The sequence below is a fragment of the Xiphias gladius genome, chromosome 7 (genome assembly GCF_016859285.1).
Source record: "Xiphias gladius isolate SHS-SW01 ecotype Sanya breed wild chromosome 7, ASM1685928v1, whole genome shotgun sequence".
NCBI lineage: Eukaryota > Metazoa > Chordata > Actinopteri > Istiophoriformes > Xiphiidae > Xiphias > Xiphias gladius.
Window position 1 is genome coordinate 18578856 of NC_053406.1, and position 14188 is coordinate 18593043.

At 39.9% G+C, this 14188-nt stretch overlaps 1 protein-coding gene and 2 non-coding genes across 6 annotated transcripts; 1 reads left to right on the forward strand and 2 right to left on the reverse strand.

Annotated features, from left to right (window-relative positions):
• Positions 1-182: 182 nt before the first annotated feature.
• trnap-agg lies at positions 183-254 on the forward strand. Its single transcript has one exon. It is a non-coding gene; the product is annotated as a tRNA-Pro (tRNA).
• A 285-nt stretch (positions 255-539) lies between these two features.
• Positions 540-611, reverse strand: trnap-cgg. The gene has a single exon. It is a non-coding gene; the product is annotated as a tRNA-Pro (tRNA).
• A 236-nt stretch (positions 612-847) lies between these two features.
• dyrk1ab (dual-specificity tyrosine-(Y)-phosphorylation regulated kinase 1A, b) lies at positions 848-13057 on the reverse strand. 4 transcript variants are annotated; one of them, XM_040130116.1, is made up of 12 exons: positions 12137-13057; positions 10205-10274; positions 8290-8486; positions 7902-7994; positions 7561-7749; positions 7204-7351; positions 6818-7104; positions 6505-6651; positions 5961-6101; positions 5512-5815; positions 5013-5137; positions 848-4493 (listed from the first exon to the last, which is right to left on the reverse strand). In XM_040130116.1, exons 2-12 carry the CDS (start codon positions 10212-10214, stop codon positions 3906-3908), a joined length of 2229 nt encoding a protein of 742 aa, XP_039986050.1. In that variant the 5' UTR covers positions 10215-10274; positions 12137-13057; the 3' UTR covers positions 848-3905. The 4 variants fall into 4 exon arrangements, with proteins under 4 accessions (XP_039986050.1, XP_039986051.1, XP_039986052.1 ...); XM_040130117.1 differs by lacking the exon at positions 12137-13057 and adding an exon at positions 11280-12122; XM_040130118.1 differs by lacking the exon at positions 10205-10274.
• Between the last annotated feature and the right edge of the window lie 1131 nt (positions 13058-14188).

Genomic DNA, 14188 nt, shown 5'->3' on the forward strand with positions numbered 1-14188 from the left:
TTACCTTCACTAGCCCCTTAACTGTCGAATCGGAAGCCGATTTCAGCTTCGTAACTTCTCGCCGTTATTAGCTACTTTACTGTAGTGTGGAGTAGCTAGCTATGTGTCCATTCAAGCAAATGCTAAATGTCGACGACCTGGGCTAAGTAGTAAAAACACTAGGTTGCACATAAACGGAGTGTGGCTCGTTGGTCTAGGGGTATGATTCTCGCTTAGGGTGCGAGAGGTCCCGGGTTCAAATCCCGGACGAGCCCATCTTTTATCTAACTTTTCAGCAGTACAAAATTATGGTTTAGTGCACAGGAGCATATCGCAAAGGCACGAACAGTAGCTTCGTCTATGGCCCGAGCACCGGACAAGGACACCAACATCCAATTCAACATTCAGGTCAATACTCAGCATCCGAAAGGCTCGTTAAAAAAAAAAAATAGAGATTTTTCACCATTTTCTTGTAGTTATAGCGAAGTACTAATTTACGGGAATTATTGGTCACCATCAGTGTTCTTTTTACACTCCCCGCCCGCCCAGTAAAAGGTACAGGGCTCGTCCGGGATTTGAACCCGGGACCTCTCGCACCCGAAGCGAGAATCATACCCCTAGACCAACGAGCCGGGGCGGTATTATGACGCTTCGCCCCTTTTATCAAATGCTACAACATGGGTTGGTCTTCTGTTTCTATTCGCACTGCCTCTTTTATGTACATGGACGTAGTCTACGCTTAACTATAGCAAACAATGTGAGTAATGTATTTTGTGGATTATGTCACTGGAGGTGAGGAGTGAACACTTATTAGAAAGTAGCACATGTAGATGGAGTTGTAAGAGAACAATAAAGACACGCAGAGCAATTCAATTAACTTCTTTTTATATATCATACATAAGACTGTCTTAATATAATACAAAGGGCATTGTCATAAACACAGCAAAGTCTTGACTAGATCTTACAATCTGTGGATACATGGACTTATCCTTTCCCCCATGCTGTTCAATTCTATAGTGCATGTTGCATGTACAAAAAAAGTGAAAAAATGTGGAATCAAAACTGAAAAGGATAAATCCAAATTAAATGAGGATTTCAACTTCTGTTGGGTGTTCAGATATGTCAACAAGTATACGTGTTTGTGTATAACCCACAAACTGAACAGGCTTATGAAAGATGGAACCTTTTTTCAACCATGTGCTTCTCATATAACCAAAAAGTAAGGTTTGTGATGTACATGCACTTACAATATACCCTGTGAAAATTATTAAGGTTTGAAGATCTAGCTTTCCCTGTTTGATTCAAACCCTACCTCATAGTGTTGTCCTGATGTAGTCAAGTACCTTTGCCAAAAGGCAAGGTTTTGCCACTAAGAAAACAGGAGTTCCTGCCCACTGAATGGTCACCAAATTGACAAACATAATCAACATACCAGCAGGAGCAAGGTAGTGAGTTCTATACTTCCTTTATTAAAAAAATATAAATATATACATAAATTCTATTTCAACTATTAAAAAGGGGCTGCATTTCATGACAACTGCTCTAAATAAGAGGTCAATCAGCATGATCTGAAATAGGCGCACACTTACGAGTCACTGCAGTCAATTTTTTTTCTTTTTCAGTCTTTATTTTTGGAATGTTTAGTACCAGTATGAGTGCCAGTAATAAAACCACTGGCAATTTCTTAATGTCTCAAATTCTGCGGGGTATGAAAAATGATTGCAAATTTGCAATTAACCTTGACATCCAGATAAAACCCCAATCTCAATATAGGTAGCTTTACATTTGTGTTTGTGGAAATACCAAGCATGATTTCTTACGATGGTTTCTCCTTTAAAATGACAACAGCATCACCTGTGGCCTGCCCTTAATTTGAAAGGTGGCTGTGGGCAGGTTTTTCTGTCTAATTTCAAAGCTGGTAAAATGAGCAACAGAAGAAAGAAAGCACTTCAAACTCCCTGATATAAAAAAAAAAAAATCTGGTTATTGACTGTAATGTTTTGAGGACATGCACGTCTGCCTAGGCAAAGCATGTGATTGTGGGCTGATAGCCACCCTTTCCCTTTGAATAGGACAACAATCATGGGGATCTGCCCTACCAAATCAGAACAATACCATTCAACACAAACCGATTTGCCACAATTATCCTTACCCTGCCAAGACAATGACATAAAGTCTTGCTTCATGGCATAAACTAGCCAAGTTGACCAAATGATGTATGAAAGGCAGCAAAACCCTTTGAAATAGTATGATGGGGCAAAAGAAAAACGACGACACAGAAATAGAACGCATTAGTCTCCTTTTTTTTTTTTTTTTTTAAACCATCAGCTTCTATCTTGCTACTCCGGAGCCTGCAGAGTAACTACCAAATTCTCTAACATACCAAAGTTTTAAAAGACTCCCAAAATAATCTACCAATTAATATGGAAACAGTTTTGGTAAAACGTTGCAAACAAATCTGGCCAGAATACACAATAGCCAACGGTCTCAACAACGGTCTCCAGTTTTGCTAAAGTAAAATATTGCAGCTGTTTGTATTGACGTTAAAATAAGATCTTGATAAACTTTGCGTCAAAGTGGTGAACTGCTACATTATTGGTTACAGACACCTATATGCTATAAAACAACTGCTTTGGTATAAAAACATATCCAAAGGGAAAATAAATTCTTGTAAAATTCACAGCATAATTTGAGGAGAAAAAAGGCAGTCACTTAACTCATTTTTTTCTTCAGTTTCCATGTTTTGGATGGAGAGACTTGTGCAGGTGGTTCTGATGAGGAACTACATGCAAAAGGGAAAAATAACAAAACATAAAAGGGTAGACTCTGGAATAGATAGTTCTTTCCACTGCAAAATCCTTAACCAGTGAATAAGATTTTCAAGGAAGTAATGTTTAGGAGGTTGTTGTGTACAATAAGACCCTGTTATGTGGGGCCCTGCTGAAGAAGTAATCTTTGTCGAGAAAGGCCTCAAATTACCATTCTTATTTACCTTTTCTAAGTTGTTTTAATTTCCTTAAAGAATTAAGGGCTGTCTAGAGAGAAAAATAGAGAAAAGCCATCTTAATTCAAATGATAATGTCCAGCTCCATCCCATTCCAAGTCCATGAGTCATAAGGCCAAAGGGTTATCTAGAACCAGCCACTGACTGTCTTCCTTTCACTGGGCTGGATCCTTTCGTCTCCCGTGCCCATCGCTGCTCTCGTCTGTGCCGGGCCCGGATGCAGCTTTCAGTACTACGGGGCCTCTAGGCCTGAGGGGTGGTGCTTCCCTCTCCTCGGACCCGGTTGGTGTCAGTATCCACCTGCGGGGTCTCCTCTCCACCCGGCCAGCACACGCTATAGGGACTCCACTGCTATGTGCTCCCCTTTAACAGAGTTACACAATACCGACCAACAACAAGAAATATCACCGCAAACACTTCCCCTCATTGTCAAGCTACAGGATTTACAAGCAGCTTTTACGTGAAATTTCACTTAAAAAGGGCAAAATAATTAAGAACCAGTGGAACAGTAATGTCAGGCAGTCCACGTTTTGAACCGTAAGAGGACGCCAAGCATTTCATCACCAACAGCTACCTGCAAAACAGCTTCAAACTTCGCTCTGAAATGCTCCTTAGAAGATTTTGCCACATAATACCATATGGTGATTACTTGGTGGTTACATGAAATTGGTGAAATGGTAAGATGGATGTCTCAATCTCACTATGGTTATTCCGCAGTATTATTTTGTGCCTAATGATTGCAAAAGAAAAACTGATGAAAATTACATATATACTTTTTAACAAAGGTTTTTTCTCTGTAGTAGCGGTTCAGTGATATCTCCCTTCTGACGTGAGCAGCTTTTGTTCTCAACACACCTTGTAGTAAAAAACACCACCTTAAAAATGACGCACAGGGGGAACACACAGCCAAATGTCAGTGCAGTCACGAGCTGGCCATAGAACTCTGCTGCACACACACTCCAGTCATTGGAGACTCCTCCCGGTCCATGCCCTGCCTCATGCCCAGGTGGCCTTCCGCTAGGTAGTGGGCAGGCCCTGTGTTCGTGCCCATGGAGAATGCAGGGTGCGCTGCCATGCCAGTCTCCTGCCGTGGGTTCGAGAAGGCACCTAGCCCCATGCTCAGCCCACCATTCTGACCAAAGTCAAGGGCTCCGGCGGGCAAATGGCGGAGCTGGTAGGCCTGGTTGCCATGGTTCCCAGTGGAAGAGGACGATGTAGAGGAAGAGGAGGCAGAGGAAGACAGGGAGGTCATGGACAGGTGGCCATGAACCACCTCCATGGAGTCCTGTGTCGAGGAGCTGTGTGTCGGGGAGGTGTAGTGGCGTGGGCGTGGCCGTGTAGCCATCAACTGCCCGTGGTGGTGATGAGTATGTGAATGGGGATGCAGGGCCTTAGGGTGCTGAGGGGGAACATGGAAGGTGGTCTCCTGGACTGGGTGTGTCTCTCCAGTGACTGACTCTGGTCCAACGCCACCTCCCCACACCAGCGGGGGTGGGTAAGGCTGTCTTGCCTGTTAACACCAAGCAAATAACAAGAGTCAGTTGTAGAATACGGCTGCACCATTTTTTTTTTATGTGTTACCATGTCACTTTGTAGGACACTTTTTTCACAATTATTGAAATAAAAGTTCAGATAATTCTCAATTTAAGAAGCATGACTAATTTTGTCAATGTTACTTGCCAGAAACTAAGACACCATCACACTTTCATAAAACCTGATTTCAAGGCCTGTTTTAGAATTTATGTTAAATGTATTAGAACCAGACTAACAACATTAAATCAAACAACATGAAAAAAAAAAAAAAACATTTTTTTTAAGGCACTGGTTTATAAGTCAAATTTATAATCTTTTCTATTTTAGCAAAGAGTTTAAAATAATGGGACTTGTTCATATGCTGAATGAGCGAAAATGTACTAAGAATTTGGAATTAAAAAAAAAAAAAAAAAAACGGAAGCCGTCAAGTTTGTATTTACCACCACCTAAATATTTCCACTCTGTACCAGATCACATGTAACTCCAGATAACTAACCTGTGGGCAGAGGCTGTCACCATCAATGGCAGGCATGGCCGTGCCAAAGTGTCCTCCACTGTGCAAGTGGTGATGGGTAGGGTCTGATCTTGCTCTGCCACTGGTACTTGTCCCAGATGATCCTCCTAAGGGTTAAACATAGTGTCACAAGTGCAATCTAAACAACATCATATAATGTGTGTCAAATGCTACAATGGGATTAGCTAACATTTATTAAAACATACAAAACACGTTAGAACTGTCTCAAAATTTCACAATGAAATAGATTTTTTAATTGTTTTAATGTTGTTCTTTTTGTGTAATGACTTGCTGAAGTTCACAGCACTGATGCCAAGTTCCACAGAGTCAACACCCCTTACTGAACAGATAATTGTAGTGATGTGATATGATACATCTTCACATGTTATCTTAGAACACAATAACCGACAGATCAATGTCTTTCACTACCTAAAATGAAGGGCAGTGGAACAGCTGCCCATGGTTTTAAGGTGGGAGTTACCTGAACTAGAGGAGGTGCTGGAGGTGGTTCCTGAAGACTGGGACTGCTCTAATGCGGGGCTTGTAGACACGCTGCTGCTTGTATTGGTCCCCTCATCCGCAGTCTTCTTGAAGAAGCTGTGCTGCAGGGCATAGTAGGGCTGGATGCGGCTCTTAGGGTCATAGTCCAACATCCGGAGGATCAGGTCCTTGAACTTCAAGTAGTCAGCAACAGCATGGCCAGACTCCCCCGCCCGCCGGCCACCTGGACCCCCTGTCTCCACACCCAGGATGGAGTGGAGCTTCCGCGAGGCTGGAGGCTTATACTGTTTAAGGCAAAGTACACAAAGATTAAGAGATTTACTCAGCCATGACTTCTGCATGTCTTCACACAATCTACCTTGGTTTTAACAATAATCACAAAGCACAAATTTTGGTCAGAGGCTAAGTTCAGCAAAGAATTGAGCACACCCTTTTGCCATCTTTGGTCTTCTTAACACTCCATGTACCATCCGAAAGCTTCTCAAAGAACTTCCTGGCTTTTGGTGCTAGGTCCATTATGTGATTAGGCGGAATACCAAGAACCTCCACTATTTTGTTCATCTGGTCCACCTGTGGAAAATGTTATTGATCAAGTTACTTCCTCCTGTTGGCAGATATAAGTATTAGGCAGAACTCCTAAAATTTATATTGTATATCTGCAACTTAAAAGAAATCTCCACTAAATACATTTTTATACCCAGTATGTAAATTTAGACGTTCTCCAACGTTATCCTAAAATGACTTAACTGTCAAAACTTTTAGGATCAGGCAAGTGGTTACAACTGCTGAAGACAACAATTTCAAAAGGTTGACAACTGAGAGTTATGTAATATGTTTCAGCTCCACTTGCCAATATTTGAAGTCTCCATGACATTATTTGTAAGCTAGACATCGGGTGAAAACCATTGCTATTATTATTATAATTCAAAGCACAACACAGAACAAATCTGAGTAGTATTTCAGTTCCTTATACCTCGTTGGCTCCGCTGAAGAGAGGTTCTCCAGTGTGCATCTCCACCAAGATGCAACCTAAGGACCACATGTCAATGGCCAGGTCATAGGGCATTCCCAGCAGCACCTCTGGGGAACGGTAGAAGCGACTCTGGATATATTGGTATATCTACAAAAAGAAAGCACAGACACTCAGTCACGCCATTTTCCTGTAAACTCTGAATCACCTATTAATTACACCTAATGTTAAGAGGCAACAACTATAAACGCACTTCTCAGGGACATTCTTGCATACATTCATTTTATTGCTGATAAAGAAAACTGCAGCTAGATACCCTTTGTCCCAGTTGGCATGAGCTGCCAAAGTCCACTATTTTGATGGCACTCCTCTTGGGGTTGCAGAGGAGGATGTTCTCAGGCTTCAGGTCACAGTGGATGATGCTGAGCTCAGGCGTGGCCAAGAAGAGCAGCGCTGTGCATAGCTGCTGGGCAAACTTCCGAGTGAGGTTGAGTGAGACGCCACGGAAGTTGGTATTTCGGAGCAGGTCATACAGGTTATATGAAAGCATCTCAAACACCAGGCAGAGGTGGTTCCGAAACATGAAGTGACGCTTTAGGTGAACTGCAGAAAACCAAATTGTACCCATGTCAGTCGAATACAAGAACAGCCTTTTAATTTCTTTCATATTTCTTGTCAAATCAGATTTCAAGAGTTGATTACCAATATAGTATTTCATCTCGGTATCATGTTTGTTCATGAGCTCTAGGAGGCGCACTTCAATCTGGGCTTGATTGAGGAAAGCTTTCTTGTTCTTGATGATCTTAATGGCAACCCATTCCTGCTCTGCACGGTCATATGCTTTCACAACCTAAAGATGTCAACAAGAGTAAATTTTAATGTTTCCCAAAGTTAAATGCAATCAGTTAGTTCCACCATAAATATCAACACCTCCATTGTCACCTGCATATGAAACATCTTAAGCTAGAAGCATCAAATATCTCAAGGTTATTAATACAGAGAAAAAGGAAACCATCATTGTTTCTCCAAATTCAAGAAAATTTCCTCTTTCACATGTACCTGTCCAAACGATCCCTTTCCTATCAAGGAATCAATCTCATAGCGGTCCATCCACTTCTCCCCATTCTTGACGATGTAGTCATAGTTATCATCGTCATAGCCATCATTAAAGACTTTCCTTTCTTTTTTGTGACTGGAGTCTTCACCCTGACCCTGTTGGTGCCGTCGCTTCTTTTTTGCATAATACACCTATAAATTAACAAAAAAATTCATATGATCACACTTGAAGATATTTTATATTAGTCTTAAATTTTCAAAGTTTTACAGTTAAGTTTAAGTTTTATCCTTACAATGTAAAAAGCAGATATAAATATATGTACTTAATGAAAAACAAAACTAACCTCATTGATGTGTTTGTATGTTTTGATAAGGTCAATGGAGAGCTTCCTCAGGGGAGCTGAAGTTGGGTCACGAAAGCACTGGGGCATGTGCCTCTGAAGAATCAAAAGGGAGAATCACAACAATTCATAAACAAACAATATGCACATTATTTCTGTAAGTAACAGGTCTTTGTTAAATCTTATAGGCCATTAATTTCACTACTATAAATTTTGCACAACATTAAATGGCTAGACTGAAAGAAACATTTGATAAGCAGCTACTCTGCCCTGTGACCGCAGCGAAAAGGGAAGCAGACTTTCAAATAACATTACGTATTGCAATTCTTCTAACACTGCACATTAAGACTTAAAGAAATCTAAGAGGTGGGGTAAGGTAGAGGTAGTGTACCTGATTGGCAGTGAGCTGTGGTGTCTGGTCGCTGTACGGTAAAACCGTAACAGATTGGTCAGTGCTTGGCTGGTGGCGGTCACTGTACTGCTGGTGCGTATGGGGCATTGGAGCAGCCATCTGAAGACCAGCAGTGTGTAAAGAAAAAGAGGGCGCAAGCCGGACGGACGAAGGTTTGCATGCTGAAGTCTCTCCTCCTAGAAGAAATTAACACTGCTATGAATTGTATATTAACTTAATTCAACATTATATTTAACAAAACATACAAGGAAGGAAAAAGGCTAATAATCCTGATCCAAAACAGCTGTATTTCCTCTTCCACATGAGAGGTTTTTGGCCCCAAAATAAAACAGGTTAAGAAATTTGCTACGTATTGTATAGATTTAATATAAATAGGCATTACTTGCTCATTAATATCACCAGTGAGAATTTCCTACACATTAAAATGTCTTAATTTTCCTTTTGGAAAGAAAAATATATGCAAAATGCAAATTATACATTTGTAATAGTTACATGTATGTTGAAAATGATCAAGCTCACCCTTTAAAAACAGACAAAAATGAACATAAAATGTTGAGAATAACAACAAAGATTAATTCATTGTTAAGAGAAATGTCAGGCTAATACATAGTGTCTTTTGTTAAATCTATAAAGTCATAAAAATGCATCAATGGATAAACAGAAAATAAAATATAGCAGTAATATATCAACCTTTGTGAAGAAAAAGGAGCGAAACAGCAGGTTTAACAGTGAAAAGGGGTGAAAATGAAGCATCTCCACACTGTACAGTGAATCATCCTTCATTTTAAGCCAGAAGGAATCAAAAAATTATTAAATAGCATGTTCAGCTATCAGCATCTCTCACCAGACAACACAATTCACCAGTGCTACACAGTAACCACTATTCAGAATCCCAGCAACAGCACCTAATTAGCATAGCCTATCACCACAGAGATACAGCGTGATTTGGCAAGCCCATCAATGCACAGACCAATCACAACGCAGTATGCAAATAGCCTACTTTTGTTGCCAGGGCAGAGCTGCTCCCATTTTCCAATGAGAAAACAAGAAATAAACAAGAAATAAAATTGAACTTTGGCACACTTAGACGCTGCTTTCAACACAAGAGCCTGACAGCAAAATAGCTGCACAGCCCAAAACCTGCACTCCATCTGAGAGCGTTAGAAAGCTGACCCAGCTTTGGAAAAGGAAAAAATTCACATCCACTGAGAAATAAGAGAAACTGTAAGATGATAAAGCACAAGCAAAGGCTTTATTTTAATAAACTAAATGTTTCATTATATAATATACATAGGGACACACACACACACACACACACACACACACACACACACACACACACACATTACACTTATATATAAGATAGAAAGATAGATATTTTTTTCTTTAATATATATTCTATTATATAATTCTGTTTTTATTAAAACTTCATTTAGCAAGGATAGACTCAACTATACTGTTAAAATTAATCTAATTTTGCTAAATTAGATACGCCTAAATTGAAGAATTTATTTGAATCTTTTTCATACAAATAGTACATTTAAAGCACTAAAATGATAAGACTTATTTGTCATGATGACTAGTGTGTATATTTTACTGCTTGTTCAGCTTAGACCTGAAAAGAATGATGTAAAACCAATTTCAATCACTTTGAGCTCTGTCATCAAATAAAGTTAAACTCAGTTGATGGAAATATTAAATAATGTATTGACCAATCTTAATTATAATAATAATAATAATAATAAAAACTGTCTGATTTTCCCCCAAAAGAGACGTGCTAAAAATTGTGAGTTTGGATGCCAAATTCAACATAGAAAAATAACTGAATGAGAACCAAGATATTAGGTGCACCACTTCCCACCAAAGGGTTAAGGCTTAATATATAGCAGCTAACCTGGATGCATCGTCTCCTGTAAAATTTCATATCATCCTGGGAGGAGAGTCCAGCAGCAAACCACAACCCACTACAAAGAATAAAAACAGATAATTATCATTGTGCATCTTTGGTGGGATTTACCTTCATAGTGGTTAAACTTTTCTTGGCAAGAAGGGACAGATGACCCCGAAAGAACAGAGGACACCCCAAAACTTTAAAAAGTGTACTTGGGGTAAATGTATGAACTCTTGGGGAATTTATTTATAAAAATAAAGCTGAAATTCAGAAAAGGTAAGCTGCTTGTGGATCAATGGTCAAAAGCAGTTAATGCCAGGGCAATGAAATTATCAAAACACAATAGATCTGAATCACTTGCTATACTGTTAAAAGATGAATTGTTCACTCAGAGAGGCACAGACTACATAACACTTAAAAAAACGAATCCTGATTAATATTGTTGTGGACTCAATAGCACTGGATCTCCTCTCAGCATGTCCATAGTTTATATATCTTTTAAATTATAGTGGATCTAAAGAACTCAAATATACTTGTTTAAAAATAGGTAGCCCAATTGGTCCAACTGAAATTATTGTAAAAGATTATGCAAATTGACAAATAACTAAAAAAAGTTTGGGTTAAGCCCATTTTACTAACACAATACCTGTCATCAGACTAAGATGCTTGTAGGGCGAATTTGACATTTTAAAAATCACTAACCCCACTGGAAAATGAAAGCTGTATTTGACCACAAAGCCATTTTGCAAGCGCACTTGTAGCTATTTGCTCTCCCCTAAACGTTTGATTATTCTTCATTTTCAGTACTGACATATGAACAGTTCCTTTCCTGGCTCTACTCATCACGGCATTAACGGGCCTATTTAGGTGTAAATATAACGACAGCTAGCTTGCTATTAGTAGCCGTATCATATCATAGGTGATGGCTAAAGACCTCCGTAATAAGCCTGTGTGTCATCTTCTCACGCCCAACTGATTAGATCCATCCCAAAGCTGAATCAAATGTAACCCATCCAAAAAACAATTAAAAGACTAACGTTCGTGTATAAAGACGGAGCCCGAATAGCTCTGTACTTACAGATGATGGGGTAGATCTCGTCATGGTTGGAATTTAGAAAGCATATTCAGTGTTAATTTGCGTCCTCTCTTGCTATATATCGCGTATGCCTCCAATTCCTCGTAAAAATGACAATCGTATTCAGTCTCACGTTACCGTTAGCAGTCTAATGTTAACTAGCTAACGTTGTCGTCGTTAACGTTACCCTGAAAACTGCGGGACAAGCAAGCATATCTCTCACCAATCCAACGTTAACGTTAGCTAGTGACGCTGTGTTCAGCCAGCGGGTTGTGGGGCCCATTCAGCTGGTTCGTCAACAAGTCAACGTTAACCATTAGCCAGGTTAGCCGAATAGCTACCAGGCGTTAGCCGAGTTAGCTAGGTGAGCTTCCGTACTGTATAACTCTAAAACCCAAACTACACCTCTGATATTAATACAATAAAGACAATGCATTGACAGTGACTCAAGCGGGGCTGTTAGCTAACACGGCAACATTTGCATCAATCGTACAATGACAGTGTCTAATATCGCACAGTTAACGTTAGCTGTAACGTTAACGCCGTGCCAGCATGACTCTCCGTCAAAGCCCACACAATCCGTTGCACCCTCTAGTTTACAGCCAACAGAAAAGCTGCTCCCGTCTAACATTAAAATTACCACGTTGACCTACTGACTGAAAGCAAATGTTAACGCTGGTCGGCACCGCCACAAAATGTTAGCTAGCCGCCATACCATAAGCTACCATTCTCAACTTCACTGTCGCGTCCATCATTGTTAACCATTCACGTTACATGTAATATGCATCTGCGAAAGCGTTAACGTGAAATAATGAGCTAACGAAGACTATTGTCAAAGATAATCATTTACAGTTGCTCACCTCTGATGGCACGATCTTCATTTAAAGTCCAATAACCTGTATGATGAGGAAACTTATCCAGCTTGAGCTTCTCCCCTCCCTGCACGGTTAGCGAGTAATGTTAACGTTAAATCCAATCCCCGTCCTCTGACCGGCAAACTCTAAAATAATTCGCCAGCCAGATTTAGTATACTTTTCATATTCAAAACTCTGATTAACAACATCGGCGATCGTAGCAACTTTGACCAACGTTACTATCAGCTGATGACTAGCACCATGCTAACGTTAACTAGCACAAATAACTTACTAGCTAACCTTAGCGAACTGGCTAGCTAGTCGACAAAATGAACGCAGCTAACATTAGCTACCTGCCCTGGCTAGCTGTAGCTTCTCTGGCTAGCCTTAAGCTAACAATTCTAGCTACCGCTAAATAAACGTTATGCCAAATTCTGATTTTACGTTATTTTTTCAAATATAGCGTCGGCCACTTCGATCAATACGACAATACGGTTAAATCCAGAGTATTTTGCACATGAAACAAAAACCGTGTCCTCTGATAATTTTGGTTAAGAATTTTGTGTCAATTTTCACAAAATGGCGCGCGGTCCAAACCTGCGCAGTGAACCGGCCCGGTGGACCAGAGACACGGACAACTGAGTTAGTGCGGCGCCGCCTAATTATTTCATCTATGTTAAAACGTCGGCCTCTTGATCTTCTTAATCCGATCCACTAGACGCATTTCGATATCCAAAAACGTCAAACATATATCCACTGACAGCATTATTCCGGCGGGAAGGGAGAACATTTGAAAAGACTGAGCTGGGAAAAAAACCCTCCTGACAAAATGGCGATGCTCTAGCTTGTTGCCATGGCAACTGTCAATCAAAAACTAGAGTGCCCGGATGTACCAATGACGAATAAAATCTAACTGGCCAGAGTTACAGGACAACACACAACTCCGGCGGTGTGCCTGTCTCCTGTCTGCCTTTATAACCCCGTTAGGCCTGTTGCTACCAGCCGGCAGAGATATCTATCATCAGACTGTTTTTATTTTTACAATTTGAAACTACCATTACCCTTTATGACTGCAACTTTGTGACACCCTACTCCTCTCACAGGGTGGTGGTCTGTTTTCTTTCCTTTCTTTCTGTGTTGGTCAGTAGTGGAAGAAGTAGCCTATTCAATGTATTATTATATTATTTAAATGACTACAATACTGCATGGATAAGCGCATAGTCCTCACATCTTAAACTGTTTATTGTACAAAAGAAATATGTTAGATTAGCTACCTTTTCTCAATGTCATGAATCATCAACTCATCAACTCCACTTTTACATTATCTTAATATTTTAACTCTCTTTAGTATCAACAAACTACAGACTTATATGTTCACAGATTTTTATTTCAGCACTCACTAGTTCAGTCATTCATTCACATCCCTCTGGACCCAATATCTCTCTCTCTCTCTCTCTCTCTATATATATATATATATATATATATATATATATATTATAAGTATAAGTATAGAATGGAAATTAAGTCTTGAAAGTTAATGCAAACAATTCCTACGGGTGCCCCAACTTACAAACCCTCTGTCTACAAAGGCAGTGTTGGAACAAACTGTGTTACTACAGCCTCTGATGCATTATTAGGACAATACTGTACTACAGGAAGTACTACTGTATATTACCATCAGAATGGTGAGAAAAAGACAAAAAAAGGTTGGTCAGGGGTTCATTCTACAGCAAGCTCATGACTCAAAAGATTAGAAGAAAAGAGCTGGACGGTGGCTTCAAATGATGGAAGTAAACTACAAGTGCAACACAGTCGTGGGAACTCCTGCAACAGTGTTGGGATGAACTTTCCCACAATATTCGATCTCCATTGCGAGAACACCACAAGTGTGTTTGGCTGCTGGATGAGTTAAAAACTTTGATTAAATGTAGTTCAACAAGAAGATTCCATGATGCCTTGTTTTTAAAATCTCTGATTGTGTGTGTGTAAAAACATTTATATATATGTATACCTTTGATACACTACAAAATAATTCTTTTTTGGAGAAGTTTCCTTCCT

Bases quoted from the DNA above. Each gene is read 5' to 3' on its own strand.
- dyrk1ab (XM_040130116.1), bottom strand. The intron at 5,816-5,960 runs GTGTGCTCAATT...TGCCTTAAACAG, and splicing joins AGACCAAAGATGGCAAAAGG to TATAAGCCTCCAGCCTCGCG. The intron at 5,138-5,511 runs GTAACTCCCACC...TTTAACCCTTAG, and splicing joins CAGCACCTCCTCTAGTTCAG to GAGGATCATCTGGGACAAGT.